At 37.5% G+C, this 17,245-nt stretch overlaps 1 protein-coding gene across 6 annotated transcripts in view; it reads left to right on the top strand.

The window, feature by feature from the left end:
* The window catches only part of ULK4 (unc-51 like kinase 4), a 386,569-nt gene that overhangs the window by 26,859 nt on the left and 342,465 nt on the right, over positions 1–17,245 (top strand). For all 6 annotated transcript variants that reach the window (XR_013994883.1, XR_013994884.1, XM_081072450.1 and 3 more), the window contains 5 exons: positions 3,739–3,843; positions 6,188–6,248; positions 7,602–7,783; positions 8,644–8,690; positions 14,406–14,484. Coding sequence is in view for 4 of the 6 variants with exons in the window: in XM_081072450.1 (XP_080928576.1) it covers positions 3,739–3,843; positions 6,188–6,248; positions 7,602–7,783; positions 8,644–8,690; positions 14,406–14,484 (474 nt within the window). In the remaining 2 variants the exon portion in view is untranslated. The remainder of the gene's footprint in view (positions 1–3,738; positions 3,844–6,187; positions 6,249–7,601; positions 7,784–8,643; positions 8,691–14,405; positions 14,485–17,245) is intronic.

Raw genomic sequence — 17,245 nt, 5'->3', positions numbered from 1 at the left:
AACATTGGTGTGCATGTGTTTGTGTGGGTGTGTTTTAATTTTTCTGTATATCCTCAGGAGTGGAATTGTTACATCACATGGTAACTCTGTTGAACCTTTTGAAGAACTGCCAAGCTATTTTCCAAAGCTGCCACACCGTTTTACATTCTCACCAGTAGTCTATGAGGGTTCATTTTCACACATCCTCACCAAAACATGATACTGTCCGCCTTTCTTTTTTTTAATTATCGTAAAATGTACGTTACAAAAAATACACCATCTTAATTAATCATTTTCAAATGTACAGTTCAGTGGCATTAAGTGCATTCACATTGCTGTGCAACAATCATTATTCTCCATCTCCAGAACTTTTTAATCATCCCACACAAATTCTGTACTCACTAAACAATAACTATCCATTCCCTGTCCCCACCAGCATGGGTATAACCACTGTTCTACTTTCTGTCTCTATGAATTTGCCTAGTAACCTCATATCAGTGGAATCATACAGTATTTGCCTTTTGTATCTGGCTGTATCTGGAATGTCTTCCAGGTCCATCCATGTTGTTGCTTATATCAGAATTTCATTCCTTTTTAAGGCTGAATAATACTTTGTGGTGTGTGTATACTAGTTTATTCATTCATCTTTTGATGGACACTTAGGTTCTTTCAACCTTTTGGCAATTGTGAATAATGCTGCATTGTCTGTTTTTGATTACAGCTATCTTAGTGGGTGCTAAGTGGGTGCTAATGAAATTGTCTCATTATAGTGTTGACTTGCATTTCCCTGATGACTAATGATGTTGAGCATCTTCTCATGTGTTCATTGGCCATTTGGTTATCTTCTTTGGAAGAATGTCTATTCACACCCATTGCCCAGTTATTGAGTTGTGGCAATTCTTTATGTGTTCTAGATAAATGATTTACAAACATTCTCTCTCATTCTGTGGGTTGTCTTTTTCACTTTCTTGGTGGTGTCCTTGAAACACAAAAGTTTTTAATCTTGCTGTAGTAGTTCACCTTTTTTGTTTGTGTTGTTGCTTGTGCTTTTGGTGTCATAACTAAGGAACCATTGCCTATTCCAAGGTCACGAAGATTTATGTCTATGCTTAGATCTTACATTTAGGTCTTTAATCCATTTTGAGTTAATTTTTGTATATCGCATGAAGTAGAGGGTCCAGCTTCATTTTTTTTGTGTGTGTGAATATCCAGTTGTTTCAGCGCCATTTGTTGAAAAGACTGTTTCCCCATTTAATGTAATGGTCTTGGCATTTTTGTTGACATCAATTGACTGTAAATGTGAAGGTGTGTTTCTAGGCTCTCAGTTCTGTCTGTATGTCTTTCCTCATGCTAGCCGCACACTGTTGGGATCACTGCAACTTTTTAGTAAGTTTTGAAGTTAGAAAGTATGGTTCTTCCATTTTATGTGCTTTTTCAAGTTTCTTTTGGCTATTCTTGGTCCCTAGCATTTCCGTATGAATTTTAGGATCCGTTTCTGCAAAGAAGCCAGCTGGGGATTGTGATAGCAGTGGCACTCAATGGGGGGAGTTCTGCCACCCTAACAATATCAAGTTTTCGTCCACGGACACAGGATGTCTTTCTATTTCATTAAGTCGTCTTTAATTTCTTTCAATCACATTTGCTTTGAATGAAGAAATATTTTGAATTAAAATTTTTTCCAAGTTATCTTTTACTGTATGTACTGCTTGAGAAAGAAAATGGCTTTCAGTTATTACTGTCATTTTTATGTAATGTGAAATTCATTTGGACCATGGGAAGCTTATTTCTGCATTGAAATGAAATGTAAACGGGTTATAATAAAATCTCACTCTGCTAATAATGGTTTGATTATATGGGAGGTAGAAAATCAGTGTAAAAGTAAAAAATACATTCTGAAATGTGGTAGATGTTGAATCTCTTCTGAGAGATAGTTACTGCCAGAGCTGTCTAAGTGTGTGTAATCATTTTATTGAAAATATTTAAGCAGTAGTTATATAAGTACTGTAAGAAAGTTTATGTCATATATATATGTGTGTATATATATATACATATATATATATATGTCTATAATTATTGTTTTTTCTTTAAGAAGGGCACAACTCACAGTGGCCCATGTGGGGATCGAACCATCAACCTTGGAGTTATGAGCACCACGCTCTAACCAACTGAGCTAACCGGCCACTCGTCTTATAATTTTTTAATGATACTTTTTAAATTCAATTATAAATATTATATAATAAGTAGAAAGCTTGGAAAATGTAGAAGTGGACAAAGAAAATAATAAACTACTTACAATTACTCAGAGTAATCACTGATTATATTTTAATATCTGTACTTTTGGTTCTATACATATATGTTCATTTTCGAACAAGGGAACAAAATTTTATAGCTTAATATTTTTCATTTAGTAAATGAGATCTCACTGCAATTTTTTGATCACTTAACGTGTTCCTGAGCATTTTGTTTAAATTTTGCTATTGTGAATGGGATATTTGATTCTTATAGCCTGTTTGTGTATGCATTCAGCTTATAGGATATTAATCTTTACGTATAAATTTTATAATTGGTCTACCTTACTAATTCTTATATGATTTTAAGAATTTTTAGTTGATTCATTTTTGGCTTTTCTTTCAACTCTTTCTGTCTTGAAAGTTCACGTTCTTAAATGTGTTTTTAAAAAGTCTTTTACCAAGTACCTCCATACTTAATGTGTTTTTTTGTATGTCTGTCTTTTAAGTTGCAAAAGGATGATCTTGGTTTCCAGGAATTTTATTAGCTAATCTGTTTCTTTATCCATGCCCCACCTCAGTTGTGGATAATTTCTGTCCCTTATTTTTTACATCACTGTTTCGCTTTTCTGTTTTATTCAGGTTTTCAGTTTGCTGAGCGTGTTTAAATGGAAGTTTTTTCTTTTTTAATTTTTTATTGGGGAATGCTGGGGAACAGTGTGGTTTTCCTGGGCCCATCAGCTCCATGTCCAGTCGCTGTTTTCAATCTTTAGTTGCAGGGGGCGCAGCTCACCATCCCGTGCGGGAATTGAACTGGCAACCTTGTTAAGAGCTCGCTTGTTAAGAGCTCGCGCTCTAACCAACTGAGCCATCTGGCTGCCCCCTCAACTGAAGTTCTTAATGCCTAACTCTTCGTTTTTGTCTGATGCGAAACACTAAGACATAGCAATAGGAATAAAAGTTCTTAAGTAGAGCACAAAGAAACATCTCAATGGAATAACTGATGGCAAACATCTAGTTATTCATTTTCATCATGTATCAACTCTACTTTCACTAGGTTTTATAAAGATATAGGTGTTTAACACTTAGGGAACAGGTTAGTACTTTAGCCTGAAATTTTTTATGCTGTAATTTTAACTTTATATTGATATTCTGTGTAGCAGAATTAAACTGATTAGTGGTCGGTGGATGAAAGATTAAAAATCATGGTGGTAATTGCAAAACCACTTTGCCTCTTCATAGTGTAGAACATTTCACTATAGAAGATCTGTTTTCCAGTCCAAACCAGGCTTTGTGGTAAACAGGAGCAACTCAGTTACTTTCTCTGAGCTTTTTGTTTTTCGTCTGTAAAAATGGGAATAATGACACATATGATGTAGGATTTTTGTGAAGATCAAAGGAAACTATCTGTGAAAGCTGGGTTGCTATAGGTAACCATTTTCAATGGTGTCTTACTCAGCATCTTACTAGCTCAGTCTTTTGAAGCTCTTCGTTAGTCACGGAAACAGTCTAATTTTTGTTCTTGTTTCAGAGAACAAGTGAACATCTGAGTCAGCAGGACCTGGAATCCCGTATGAGAGAGCTTATCTACACAGACTCAGATCTTGTCGTCACCTCCATTATTGACAATCCGAAGGTGAGGAAAGACACGCTAACCACTGAGGGCCGAAGTTTGGGTGATTTCTTCATTCCCGTTCCTCTTGTGGTCTGCTTTTATTTTGTTCATGCCCCATGTCTACATTTCTAACTCCCACCCTGTCTGTCACCCTTGCCTCTTCTGGCTGCCTTTCTCCTTCACTGAGTGGTGAGTTTTCTTCCTCTTTTGCACCACCTCTGCTGCCCATCCGTCCAGCGGGCTGAGGAATGGCTACTGACTCTTACAGCTCAGCTCTTAGTCCTTGATTCCTTGATTTCTCCACACGTATTTAACGTGGATCACTCCAAATATTCTGGACGCTGATGTGCTACAGAGGCAGGTCAGGGAGCATCACCCATCAGCTTGGTTGGCTGGGCAGATTAACAGACATCATACCCTTTCATAGGTTATCAGGACTGCAGGGTCGACAGTGGGAGATATTGGGCACTTGGGAGTCATGGAGCACAGTGCACTTCTACCCGCTGTGATTTTTGTTGTTCTGTGTCTTTTGGAGTGTACTACTGTATTACTAGGATATGAGTACTCTCGCCTTAAAAAAAAAAATTCTCTGTCCCTCTGTTTTCTATGATTTCCAGTCTCCAGCATACGTTCCACCACCATCTATTCTGTATTTTCTTCTTTTTTTTTAATGTCTTTTTCAGTATTAATTTATGTCAGTTTCCTCTCATCTCATTGGGGAACATTATTATAGTTTAGAATAAATGGGTTTTTGGATGCATGTTTATTTACTAGAAAGACAACATTTAACATAGATTACCCAGCTATTTTTCACAGGGGAGCTATTTCTTTTTATGGGTTCCTATATCTGGCAAAGGAACTATATATTATGCCAAACTGAATGTGTTTTGGGGCATTTTCCCACTGGACTTTCTAGAACAATTGATGATATGTTTTGACCATATTCTGTCTCTATTTCTTTATTTCATCCTATAACCACATTTTGTTGTTTCTGGGAAAACTTAAAAGTCAGTAGCAGTTTATATTTTATTATTTTATTATTTTTTAATGTTCTTATTTTGAACTGATATACCGAAAAAGTTAAATATATCTTTTACCCACTTTCTTCTAATGTCAACACCTTACAGGATCATAGCTTGGTTAGCAAAGCCTAACGTTGGTACAGTGCTATTAACTAAACTACGAGACTTGTTTGCATTTTACCCCTTGTGCCACTGAGTCTTGTTTTCATTTTAGGGTCCCACATTTCAGTTTGTTATTACGTCTCCTTACTCTCCTGTCTGTCCTTGTCTTTCATGGCCTTGTGGTAATTTCTCAGTCTTTCCTTGGCTTACATGACCGTGACACTTTGAAGTGGTCAGGCATTTTGCACACTAGTCAGGTATTTTTTTGGATGTGCCTTAATTTGCGATTGTCTAAGAGTTTCTCATGATGAGGATGAGGTTCTGCATTTCTGGCATGAATACTACCAGCAAAAGTTTTAAAAAAATGCTCTATAGATTTTGGGGAAGTTAGACATAGAAATGATGGTTGAATTTTTTTTTTTTTTTTGTATTAAAAACCTGAAGATGAAGTACCCCAGCTGTTCCCATTACATGTGAATCCAGTTACACGTTTTCTTCTCTTTCCTCAAAAACAAAAACCAAAAAACACGTGCTTTACCATTCAGGCTGTCACAGCTTCCTGGAATGGTGTTTTCTTTAATTCAACCATCAAATTCTAACCATTCTTTAAGACCTCAGTCCACCATCTGCCTCTTCCATAAACCCTGTTCTGACCACATCAGCCTAAAGTGCTTGCGGCATTCTCTAGTATTTAAAAAAAAAATTGTCTTGTGAAATGTAATGGTTTGTCTGTAATTATGTGCTGCCTGTTTCGCACTGTTACTTACATCTTTTGTTTTTTTTTATTGTTTAACAAATGTTTTATTCATGAGATGTTTGTCATACTGTCAGATCCCATCCTCTGACAGCAGGATCATGTCTTATATCTTTGTATTCCCCTTAACCCTTACTTAATATCGTACCTCACTCTCGCAGGTACCTAATACATGTTTTGTGGAATGACTGAATTTTTAACCTAGACGGAAATTAGCTTACAAGTAAGCCAAGACAGGCCGACTCTTTTTCCATGAAGCTTTATTTTATGGCAACTATCACTTGAAATGATTTTATTTTTATAAGTTGTTACCCACATTTGTTTATTTTAATCTGAAAGGGCGCCGCTGAATTCTTATTCTTCTGGTGACAAATTTTACAGCACTCTTTTTTGTCCTCATTGATTTATATAATCTGATATAGGAGGTGAATCGGGAGACTGATGTCTGTCTGAAAAGGTTTTGTTTTGTTTTGTTTTTTAACTGCAGATCATGAAACAACCACCAATTAAATTTGATTCAAAAGTATTACATCTACCAGCACATTCAGGTAGGATCATGAAAGGTTCATCGAACACGTGGACACTTTACAGATGGGTACAAATATGAAATTTAATAGCAAATGGAATATTTTACTCACGAGTAGCTAAATTTCTGTATCCTTGCTAACTGGCTTTTTCTTGCGGCAGTGTTATGTCAATTATAAACAACCTGTGATGCATTTGTGCCGGGCTTTGACCTCACTCAGCTGAGCCTGGGCTGCCCTGTGCTCTTGTGGGTGGGAGAGTTCTGTAAAGCAGGGTGAGTTTCCCTGTTAAGTGGATGGGCCCTTCTCCTGCCCTTCCCCTTGTAGAGCCAGTTGAATTTCCAACATTTATGGTGCTCCTCTGGATGCAGAAGGTTGGAGACCACAATGAAGAATCGGGAATCTATTTTTAGAACCGGGGCAGTTGAGAATGGCTCCAGATGGTTTACGTTTGTGGGGACGGTGTGGGTATGGAGATGCTTTCAGGAAGACTGTTACATTTCCTTTCGCCGAATGAATAATCTTATTTAGGGTGAACATCAGAAATTTTTTTATACCTTACGTTTGATGTATGTTGTTTGATAAAGCTGTTAAGCTAATTTGGAAAAATTTCATCATAGCTATAGTAGAATCAATGATTTGAAATCAAATCAAAATAAATTAAAAAATAAACTATATTCAAATTTAAGTAAACCATGCCAAGTAGAACCACTGTGAAAACCTAGAGGATTAATATGTTGAAATAATTTTCTTTCCCTTTTCCCCCTGACTTTGAATCATTTTGTAATCTTCTATAACATTAGGAAATTACCATTACAGTTTATTTTTTTTTAAATACAGATCAGCTGAAATCATGTTAACTTTGGATGGCATCGCTTTTCCTAGGTTTTACCTTTTGTTTGCATAGGGTTTTGGAGGTAGGACTCCTAGATGATTTCAGCTATAATATTAACCTGGTTATGCTTAATAGTAATTTCATTGGAACCTTTTAACAACTAACATGTTTGGCTTTTCCAACATTTTAAGGCTAAATTGCTTTATTTGCACAGAGACTCTTTTGGTTTAGTACAATTTTATTTAACTTTGCATTTTGTTCTCAGTTGCAGGATAACTCTCCTTTAAGCATCTGTTTTCTTTCCTTAAGCATATTTCTTTATTGACATACTTGAAAATTCTCCACAGGTAGGAAAAGAGATGAGTATAGAAGTAAATAAAAATAGTGTCAACCTTGGAGCGTTTTTGGTTTTGGCATTGGGAAGTCGTGATTTTTTTGTCCTCATCTTAGCTATTGAAATTCTATGTTCCATTTGATTTGTAGTATTTCCAATAATCCTTTCTCACATGAGACCCACTGTTAATATTTTCTTTCCTCTTCAGTGGATAAGTTAGTATTACTCAAAGACCAGGAGTGGAATGACTTTTTACAACAAGTGTGCTCACAGATCGACTCCACTGAAAAGACCATGGGGGCCTCGCGAGCCAAGCTGAACCTCTTTTGCTATTTGTGCGTGGTGGCTGGGCACAGGGAGATGGCCACCAGGCTCCTGCATTCCCCTCTGGTAGGTAGTTAGACTGTGACGTAAAGACTCTTTTCACGGTCCTTCCAGCATATCTTCTGCATGTAACTTGTATATATTTATAAGATTAAAACAAGTGCTAAAATATTAAATTGATTGGATTACAGTGAAAATTTAATAGTAAGATTATAGGTTTGCCCAAATCGTCCTCTGTTTAATCCTGAGGTCTAAAAGCAGTTGAGTAGACAATAATTTTCAACTTCTTTTGTAATAACCTGGCTTGCATTTTATGTTAACTTGGAATCACTGTAAAAACAAAAGATATTTTTCATATTTGTGATCATAAGACAGAGATCTTTTCATCATCGAGTGGAATGAGCTGCCCATGTGGAATAGGGGCTCCTCTATTGGGTCACGTGGTAAACACCAGAGTTTCTGAAGGGGACACATGGAGCCTCTAAGACTTTTTCCCCCCGGTAATATTTATCAGACTATCTTGGTTCATCAGTAAAACCATGGGAGTTTGGCAGGGCTTTCGAAGTCATCCCCAGAAAGGAGTTACATGTCCGAGGTGTTGCCCTAGTGGGCCCTCATTTGGGTACTGGCTTGAAAATTTAAGTCATTTGCTTTCAGGATAGTGGTAAGGTTACCTTTTTGGTACTTGATGTGTGTTTGTGGGATGAGGGGTGGGGCACATTTAGGGGATGGGAAACTGCAAGTATAGTTCTTAGTTTTTATTTTTGTCCTATTCATATATTCAGTGCTTTTGCATTTTTGTAAATAATTATCTCCTTGGAGCAGGATTCACATTTCACTTGTATATATATCTGATTGGTTAACTTAGTGGTCACTTTCTGTGTTGTTTCACGAATGAAATGTGCATCTTAAATTTTTTATTCTAGTTTCAATTGCTGATCCAGCATTTGCGAATAGCTCCAAACTGGGATATGTAAGTAACATTTATATTTTAATAATCTATTCTTTATTATTTGATGAAGTAGTTACAGCGTACACACTTATCAAAAGCACATAGTCCTAATCATGTAATCATAAAATAGTCTGAAGTAATGACGACTCTGAATCATAGGCAGTTTCTATAGGCATCCATTTGTAAACTTTAAAAAGACTTCAAAATAGTCCTCATCCTAATATGAATGCAATTCTAGGATTATATAACGTTTGTAACTGTTTCTCTTCTTGAGTATGCTGCATCAAATACTTTATCCTTGATCCCTGCGTTTTAATTTAGTTATATTTCCTAAGGTGTTTTCCCTTGCCACTGTACCTTTCCCTTACGTAGTGCATAGCTCCCTTAAGATGTTAGTTAAAAATCTAATGGGATTATGATCTGTACGCTCTTGACGGAAGGATGTGTACTTGCTTAGGGAGGCAGCATGCTGTGGTGAAAAGCATAATAGATATTTAGAAGGCTCTGGGCTCTGGTTGCCTTTGAGACTTGGCCGGATGATGACCTCTTCTGAGTCTCAGCTTCCTGGGGAGTCGGTGGGGGATGATGAAATTGCATAGGCTTTGGATTCAGACAGACCTGGATGTGGATCATAGATCCGTCCCCTGGACAAATTGCTCTAACTGTTTAACCTCAGTTTCCTCATCTGGATAATGGAGAGAGGGTATCTACTGCAATAGATTTTTGGTAATAAAATTAGCGTGAGATAAGTATATGAAGTACCTTGCACAGTGCTTGGTCCTTCTTACTGGGTGCTGAGTACATGTTGGGGGTATGGAAGTCATAGTTATTATCAAGCCTGCTTATCTTATACTGGGGTGCCAAAAAACTGTATACACATGACTTGTATTCATCTTTTGTTATCAGTATATATTGAGTATTGCAGTTTTAATACAGTATTTTCTTTCTTAAAATGTGTATACATTTTTTGGGCTCCCTCTGTATTATTGTTAGGAGAAGCCCATGAAACCATGAAGGTGAAGGGGTTTTGTGAAACGTGGTAGTGTAGGATATTAATTACTCTTCCAGGCTAGCAAAATACGGGGGAATAAGAGGTGTTCAAAGATCCTTTTTTTGATAATTGTACATTTTCTAATGTTACTTTCCCAAGGTAAAATCTGGCATTACAAAATAGGATTTTTAGGTAATTTTTGAGCAGGCGAAACTTTGGGAAGATTTATGGTATGCTCATTAAAAAGAAACCAAGGAAACAACCCTTCAGCTAAAGCTTAAATTATGTCCTTGAATGGGGTGCCCTCTGCTGACTTTTAAAAATTGACATTCTTAAATCTTTCCAAGTGCTGTTTTAAAAACTTTTTTTTTAATTTTTAAATTGAAGGTTAATGGTAAAGCAGTTTTGAGGAAAATGAGTAAGGTAGACAAGTCCTCTGCTTGGATCCTTCTTTTCCTCTCTCTTCCTCCATGCCAGCACCTCTTTCAGTGAGGCCTACTCTGACCAGGTCATATCACTCTGATAACATGTGATAAAGGTCCTTCACTGAGCTGGGGATAATTACTGTTGAAGTAGATGTTTATTTCTTAGCTATATTAATATAACATGATATACTTTTAGTTTCTCTTCCCCTCCTAATGTATTTAGGTATTTTTAATGTCATTAATTATTTATCTGTGATACTTTTTTAAGGTATGCTTTTATAAAAGGCATACCTTTTGAAAGTTATGCTATGAATGTCTGATCATTTTATTAATATTTACAATGTTCCTTATTTTGCGATAGTAAATATTATAAACAATAGAACGATGAACATTTTTGTACTTAAATTTTTGTGTCTATCTCATTCCTTTTTCTTCTTAGGGAAGATTTATAGAATTAGAATGCATGGATAAAAGGCAATAAATATTTTTGTGATTCCAGTTAAATTGATAAAATGCTGTTAAATTCCTGTTAAATTGATAAAATTAGAAACATTGTGTCAGCATGCATTCCCAATCAGTGTGTATAAAAATACCCTTTAGTGAAAACTTCCAAAAGTGGATATTCATCAGACTTTATAACCTTTGCCAATCAGCTTCGTTGAGGTATAATTCACATATAATGTATAAATTTTAATTTTATTAATTGTGGTAAAATATACATAATATAAAATTTACCATGTTAGACATTTTTAAGTCTACAATTCAGTGGCATTAAGTATATTCACAATATGTGCAACTCTCAGCACTATCAGTTTCCAGAACTTTTTCATCATCCCAGACAGAAGCTTTTAGCCATTAAACAGTAACTACTCATTTCTCCTCCTGGTAACCTCTATTCTCCTTTTTTCTCTCTGAATTTGGCTGTTCTAGGTATCTAATGTAAGTGGGATCATACAATATTTGTCCTCTCGTGTCTGGTGTACTTCATTTAGCTTAATGTTTTCAAAGTTAATCCATGCTGTAGCATGTATCAGAATTTCATTTCTTCTTGAGGCTGAATAATACTCCATATATGTAAATGCAGAATTTTGTTTATCTTTTCATCTGTTGACGGACAGTTGGGTTGCTTCTACCTTTTGGCTGTTGCAAATAATGCTGCTGTGAACATTGGTGCACAAGTATCTGTTCAAGTCCTTTCAGTTCTTGGTGTACACCTAGGAGAGGAATTGCTAGATCTTAGGGTAATCCTGTGTTCAGCTTCTTGAGGAACGATCGTACTATTTTCCACAGCAGCTACGCCATTTTGTATTTCTACCAGCAATGCATGAGGGGTCCAATTTTTCTGTATCCTCCCAACACTTTGTTTTCTTTCTTTTTGATAGCTAATGGGTGTGAAGTGGCATCTCATAGTTTTGATTTGCATTTCACTGTGACTAGTAATATTTAAGTATCTTTTCAAGTGCTTATTGGCCATTTGCATATATTTGAAGAACAATTAGTTCAGATCTTTTGCACGTCTAATTGGGTGGTTTTATATTGTTGATTTGTAGGAGTTCTTTACATGTCCAGGATATTAACTTCTTATCAGACACATGATTGACAAATATTTTCTCTCCTTCTGTGGGTTGTCTCTTCACTCTGTTGATAGTGTTCTTTGATGCATAAACGTTTCACATTTTGATGAGGATTTTGTACATAGGCCATCATGTCATCTGGGAACAAAGACAGTTTTATTTCTTCCTTCCCAATCTGTATACCTTTTATTTTTTCCTTGTCTTACTGCATGAGCTAGAAACTTCCAGTATGATGCTGAAAAAGAGTGATAAGAGGTGAAATTCTTGCACTGTATCTGATGTTAGTGAGAAAGCTTTGAGTTTTCTCACCTTTAAGTATGATGTTAGCTGTAGGTTTTTTATAGTGTTTATCTAGTAAAGAAGTTTCTCTCTATTTCTAGTTTACTGAGAGTTTTTATCATGAAGGGTGTTGGATTTTGTCAAGGGCTTTTTTTCTGCCTCTATTGATATGATCATGTGATTTTTCTTTTTTGGCCTATTGATGATAGAAATTCACTTTTTAAAACTGAAATTCAGTGATTTTTAATCACAAATTTATACAACCATCACGGCTCTCTAATTCTAGAACATTTTCATCACCTGGTGAAACCCTGTGCCCATTGCCTCCTCCCTTCAGTAAACACATGAAGAAGTAACTGTAACCTTTCATGTCTGCTCTGTCTCATATGGTAGCCAATAGCCATATGTGGTTATTTAAAAAATTAAAACCAATTCCAAAAAAAAAAAAATCATCTATTTAGTTCTTCACTTGCGCCAGCCATGTTAAATGCTCAATACAATCACATGCGTTTGGTGGATACTGTATTGAATGATGCAGACATGGAACGTATATGCCATTGCACAAGAGTTTGTTGGCCAGTGCAGCTTTAAATACGGTCATAGATATGGGGATGGCTCTAAGGTACGGCATAACAGGTCACTGGGGGCACCTGAAGTAATGACGTTAAAGAAGAAACCTGAGGGCAGCTGGGTGGCTCAGTTGCTTAGAGCCCAGCTCTGAACAACAAGGTTGCTGGTTCTGTCCCCACATGGGATGGTGGGCTGTGCCCTCTGCAACTAAGAAAACGGCAACTGGATTTGGAGTTGAGTTGCACCCTCCACAACTAGATTGAAGGACAATGACTTAACTTGGAGCTGATGGGCCCTGGAGAAACACACTGTTCTCCAATATTCCCCAATTGAAAAAAAAAAAAAAAAAGGAAGAAGAGACCTGAATTATGAGAAGGAGCCAGTTTTGTAAGGGCATTGTGTAAAGGGTATAGTTGTATTTAAGTATTTGGTATGTACACTGAAAAATACTGTTATTATTACTTTAAATAGTTTATAATTTAAAACTATAAGAGCTTTTAGGTAGTGTGTTTTCTCTTGTCCTGGTAGGAATTGTTTTTGGTGAGATTGGGGAAAATATTTAATCAGTGTGTCATGATACATTTTTATTTTAGTTGACTATTTGACTTTTTAGATTGGAAAAATGATTCAGTGCTTTATGAGTATTTTGGGCTTGTCATCCAACTGAGATAAGTTTTGTCTTACTTCTTGTAATTGGCTAGTGAGTTTTTTGGTAATAAGCAAAGCAAATGCTTTGCTGTATCACTGAAAAGACTTAGAAGTTAATTCACTGTGCCTTTCACTTGCACACGTGGAAGTTGAAGCACGATTGACTTGGCTGTGGTCACTTAAGTGGTCAGTGGCAGAGCTGTGACTGGAAGCTTTTACTTGTAACCTTTGGTCCAGTGTCCCACTAAACCTTTTTCAAAAAGATCACTTTTTAAAGTATAATCTTGTTATGCAGAAGCAGGATGCTGATCATAAAAATGCCTGGGACTGCTTTAATCTGTATGTTAAGAGATTTGAATGGGCAATTGAAAACGTGTTGAAATCTGTAAGAATTATTCCTGCACGTTAGAGAGCTGACAACACAAACGCCTCCATGTCGTTCTTCTCTGAGTCTGATTTGCCTCCCTCCGGGGGGGTCCTGGGTGGTTATTTTAAGAACCGGAAAAGTAGAGGCTCTCTGGCTGGTGAACACACTGATTAGCTCAGAGAATATGCGAGCATCACTAGATAAAAGAGTGTGTTTTTCAGCAACTCACACGCTTAATTATCTTTTTCCAATTAAAAATTTTTTCTCAAGATAATTTTTTGTATGAAATAAACTTTTTTCAAATCACCTGAAATGCTATTTAATCATGTATCAACTGTATTTTCTGCTGGATAATGAAACAGAAACATCTCACTAAAACTGGTACTTATTAAAGTAGAACAATATATGTAAGACTTATTGAAAACTTTCTATTAAAGTGAATATATACATATATGTTTAGCTGTTGTGATACTACTTATTACTTATATTTAAAATCACTGGTCTGCTCAACAAGTAGAAGAACAGAAACCTTTCACCCAATATCTCTGTACTCAGAAATAAAAGGGTTAATTACTATGTCCTTCTCTCTGGTTAAGGCCTTTTGAAAATTTCATTTTCCACTTTACTATTAAAACACAACTTGTTCAATTTTTGTCTTTGTTACAAATGGGACTGCAGAGGGCATGGCTGGCTGTTCATGTCTCCCTGAGTAAAAGAGGGAAAATTTCTCCGGGCTCAATACATGGGGGGTACACAAATATGCTCACCCAGTCACGCACCATTTATCTCATGTTAATGCTCACGATTAATGTAACTAATCCAGGGGTTGGTTTCCTAGTCCTTGACTCTCCTCTTCAAAGACTATTTTCTCTCCATTTACAGACGGGCTAAGGTCGCTCGCGTGATTGGCTTACTGGCCTCGCACACAGCTGAGCTCCAAGAAAATACACCTGTTATTGAGGTAATTCCATTTATTACTGAAATGTTATGAATGACAAAAAAAGATTGTTCTTCATTTCGTAATTTAGAATATGTGGCTTTCATTGACCTTCACTTAAATTCTCTTTGCGGAATTATGGCAATTGTTACAAAGCAATACCCTCAATAGACCTTTCGGCTTAAATGCAGTTGATCATGTACAACACATTCTGTTATTAAAGGTGGTATGGTAGAGTTACAAGGCTTGTGGGCTGTATTCTTTATATCAGTTATTTTTGAGTAAAGCTTGTTTCATTACTAGTTTTCTTATAATCTACCCAACCTTTTATTAAAACTGGTGTATTTTCTGGATGAAACATAGCTCAGATTAAAACACTTTTAGCTGTTCACCTTGAATTCAGTGTTTCTATCCTTACCATTTGTCAGTTATTTCTGACAAGGATCTCGCTATGGAATGGCCATGCAGGCTGTAAAGATATTTCCTAATATCAGTAATTTCTTTCCAATACGGATACCGGGAAGCCTTTCTTAGTTACCCAGTAATTCCAAGTCCCACAGAGTGAATGCTACCATTGTGTCCTTGAACCCGAAAAACTACCTTCTGTCCACCCTGTTGATGTATATTATACTTACTTGGTAATAGATTTTTCCCCCGCTTGGAGTAGGAGCGTCTCAAGTGTCAAAATGGGTGAGAAGAACCAGGACTTTTAGGGGGAAAGGCAAGAAGTCCTGAAGGAAGGAGAGAGTAGGAAGAAGAGGGGATTTTGTAGACCCAGAACCTGGTGGTATGGTATTTGGGGCTGAAAGAGGAATTGTTTAGCCAAGAACGATCCAGTAGAACTTTCTGCAGTGGTGGAAAATGTTCTGTATCTGTGCTATCCAGTACGTAGCCAGTTGCTGGGGTGGTGTCCCAGGTAGCCCCATCTGGGTGGACAGTCACCAGAGTGGCAAAATTAAAAAGCCTTACAGTCCTAAATGTTGGGGAGAGTCCTGAGCAGAAGGATGCTCAGTGGGAAAGTCAGTGGGCACAGCTGCTCGTGGGAAAGTCAGTGGGCACAGCCCCTCTGGAAGGGTGCTTGGCCGGGTCTCCTAAAGCTGAGCTCATCCAGCTGTGAACTAGCGTCCATTACCCTGTGACCCATCGTACCAAATAACGTGTGCATGAATATGAATATGAATATCTATTACCAGTGTTATTTGTAGCCCCAAATTCGAATCAACAAAAAGAATGTGTCCCCCAACAGTAGAATGGATGACGTGTGGCCCATTCCCCCAATGGACGACCAAGTCGCATTGCTCATGATGAACTACATACCGTGTTGGCCAAGAAGCCTGAATGAACCTCATAGTCACAGACAGTTGTCCGAGGCGTCAGTAAGACATTGCCTGGGACACTGATCCACATGGTCAGCGATGTTCTGGGGCTGTGACGGTTCTTGTTTAGGGGTCAGCTCCCCCTTGGTACCAGACAGTAGGAGGGGGACGTGTATGTAGGTGGAAGTTATGGCAGGTCTGGAGATGCAGGGTGCCTGGTGGCATAGAGCCAGGGGAGACAGGCCAGACAGAGGCCACGGCCGGAGCTGAGAGGCCCCACATCCCCTATGGGGGCCCTGTGCTTAGTCAGGACTTGGCTGTGCTGCTGTCCTAGGTGTTCCTGCAGGTCTGGGCAGGAGGCATCGGCAGCAACTGGGGACTTGTCATTCACCCTGGGCGGTGTGCTCAGCTCACCCCCACTCATGCCTGTGCTCTGATCCCCTGGCAGTTGCTGTTGCTACTGCCGCTGAACCGCTCTCCTCCGTGTGCTCAGTCAGGTCGAATTGTTGGGCCAGTACTTCCCTCTGCTCAGAGACGGGGTGCTTCTCAAAGTATTTCCCCAACTCCCGCTACTGTCCCTTATGAAACACTGCAGTCCTGACGCGGCCTCCATTGATGAGGGGGAGGGTGGCTATTAATTCCTGAGGTTCTTCTATCCTTCATTCCTGAGGCACTGTTCCCTTTCTGGATGTTTGCCAATGTTTCATTAAATTGAAATGAAACTTGGGAAAAATCATACTTATTTCATTAAAAAAGCAATAATGTATATTTAGCTATCGGGGAAGCTATTTTAAATTAAGCACACTGTATTGTGAACTGAGCTGGATAATGAGGAGTTTACAGAATAATTTAAAACTGCCCGGTGTTAGTTCCTTTGTGATGCCATCTTTTTTTAATTCAATTGGCTATGACTTTTATTCATGGCAGCAGCCACTAGAGGTCACTCAAACACTGGAAACCAAGTTTTTCAAGTTTAAGAATTTTTCTTTCAACTTCAGGAAGAAGCAGGCTTAGCAGATGTATAGCACCATGTTTCATTTTTTTCCATTTCCTTCCTTCCTTCCTTCCTTCCTTCCTTCCTTCCTTCCTTCCTTCCTTCTTTCCTTCCTTCCTTCCTTCCTTCCTTCCTTCCTTCCTTCCTCGGAATTTCTGCTACATGAAGTGCAGTTGCATTCCATTAGTTATTAATACCATTAGTTATTAATACCACTTTACTATACACATCTAACAGAAAAGGATTAAAAAAATATGACCACAATATCATTATCACACTCAACAAAATCCACAGTGGTTCCTGAATATCATCTAATGTCCAGTTAGTGTTCAAGTTTTCTTAATGGTCACATACATGTTATTTTGCACTTTTTCACTGAGCCAGGATTCAGTTAAGGTCCTGTATTGCATTTATTTTATTTTTTTAATTGAAATTTATTGCTGTGACAGTGGTTAGTAAAATTACATAGATTTCA

Source organism: Rhinolophus hipposideros, assembly GCF_964194185.1.
Source record: "Rhinolophus hipposideros genome assembly, chromosome: 14".
In the NCBI taxonomy this organism is placed as follows: domain Eukaryota; kingdom Metazoa; phylum Chordata; class Mammalia; order Chiroptera; family Rhinolophidae; genus Rhinolophus; species Rhinolophus hipposideros.
This window is presented reverse-complemented; position numbering and strand designations above follow the sequence as displayed.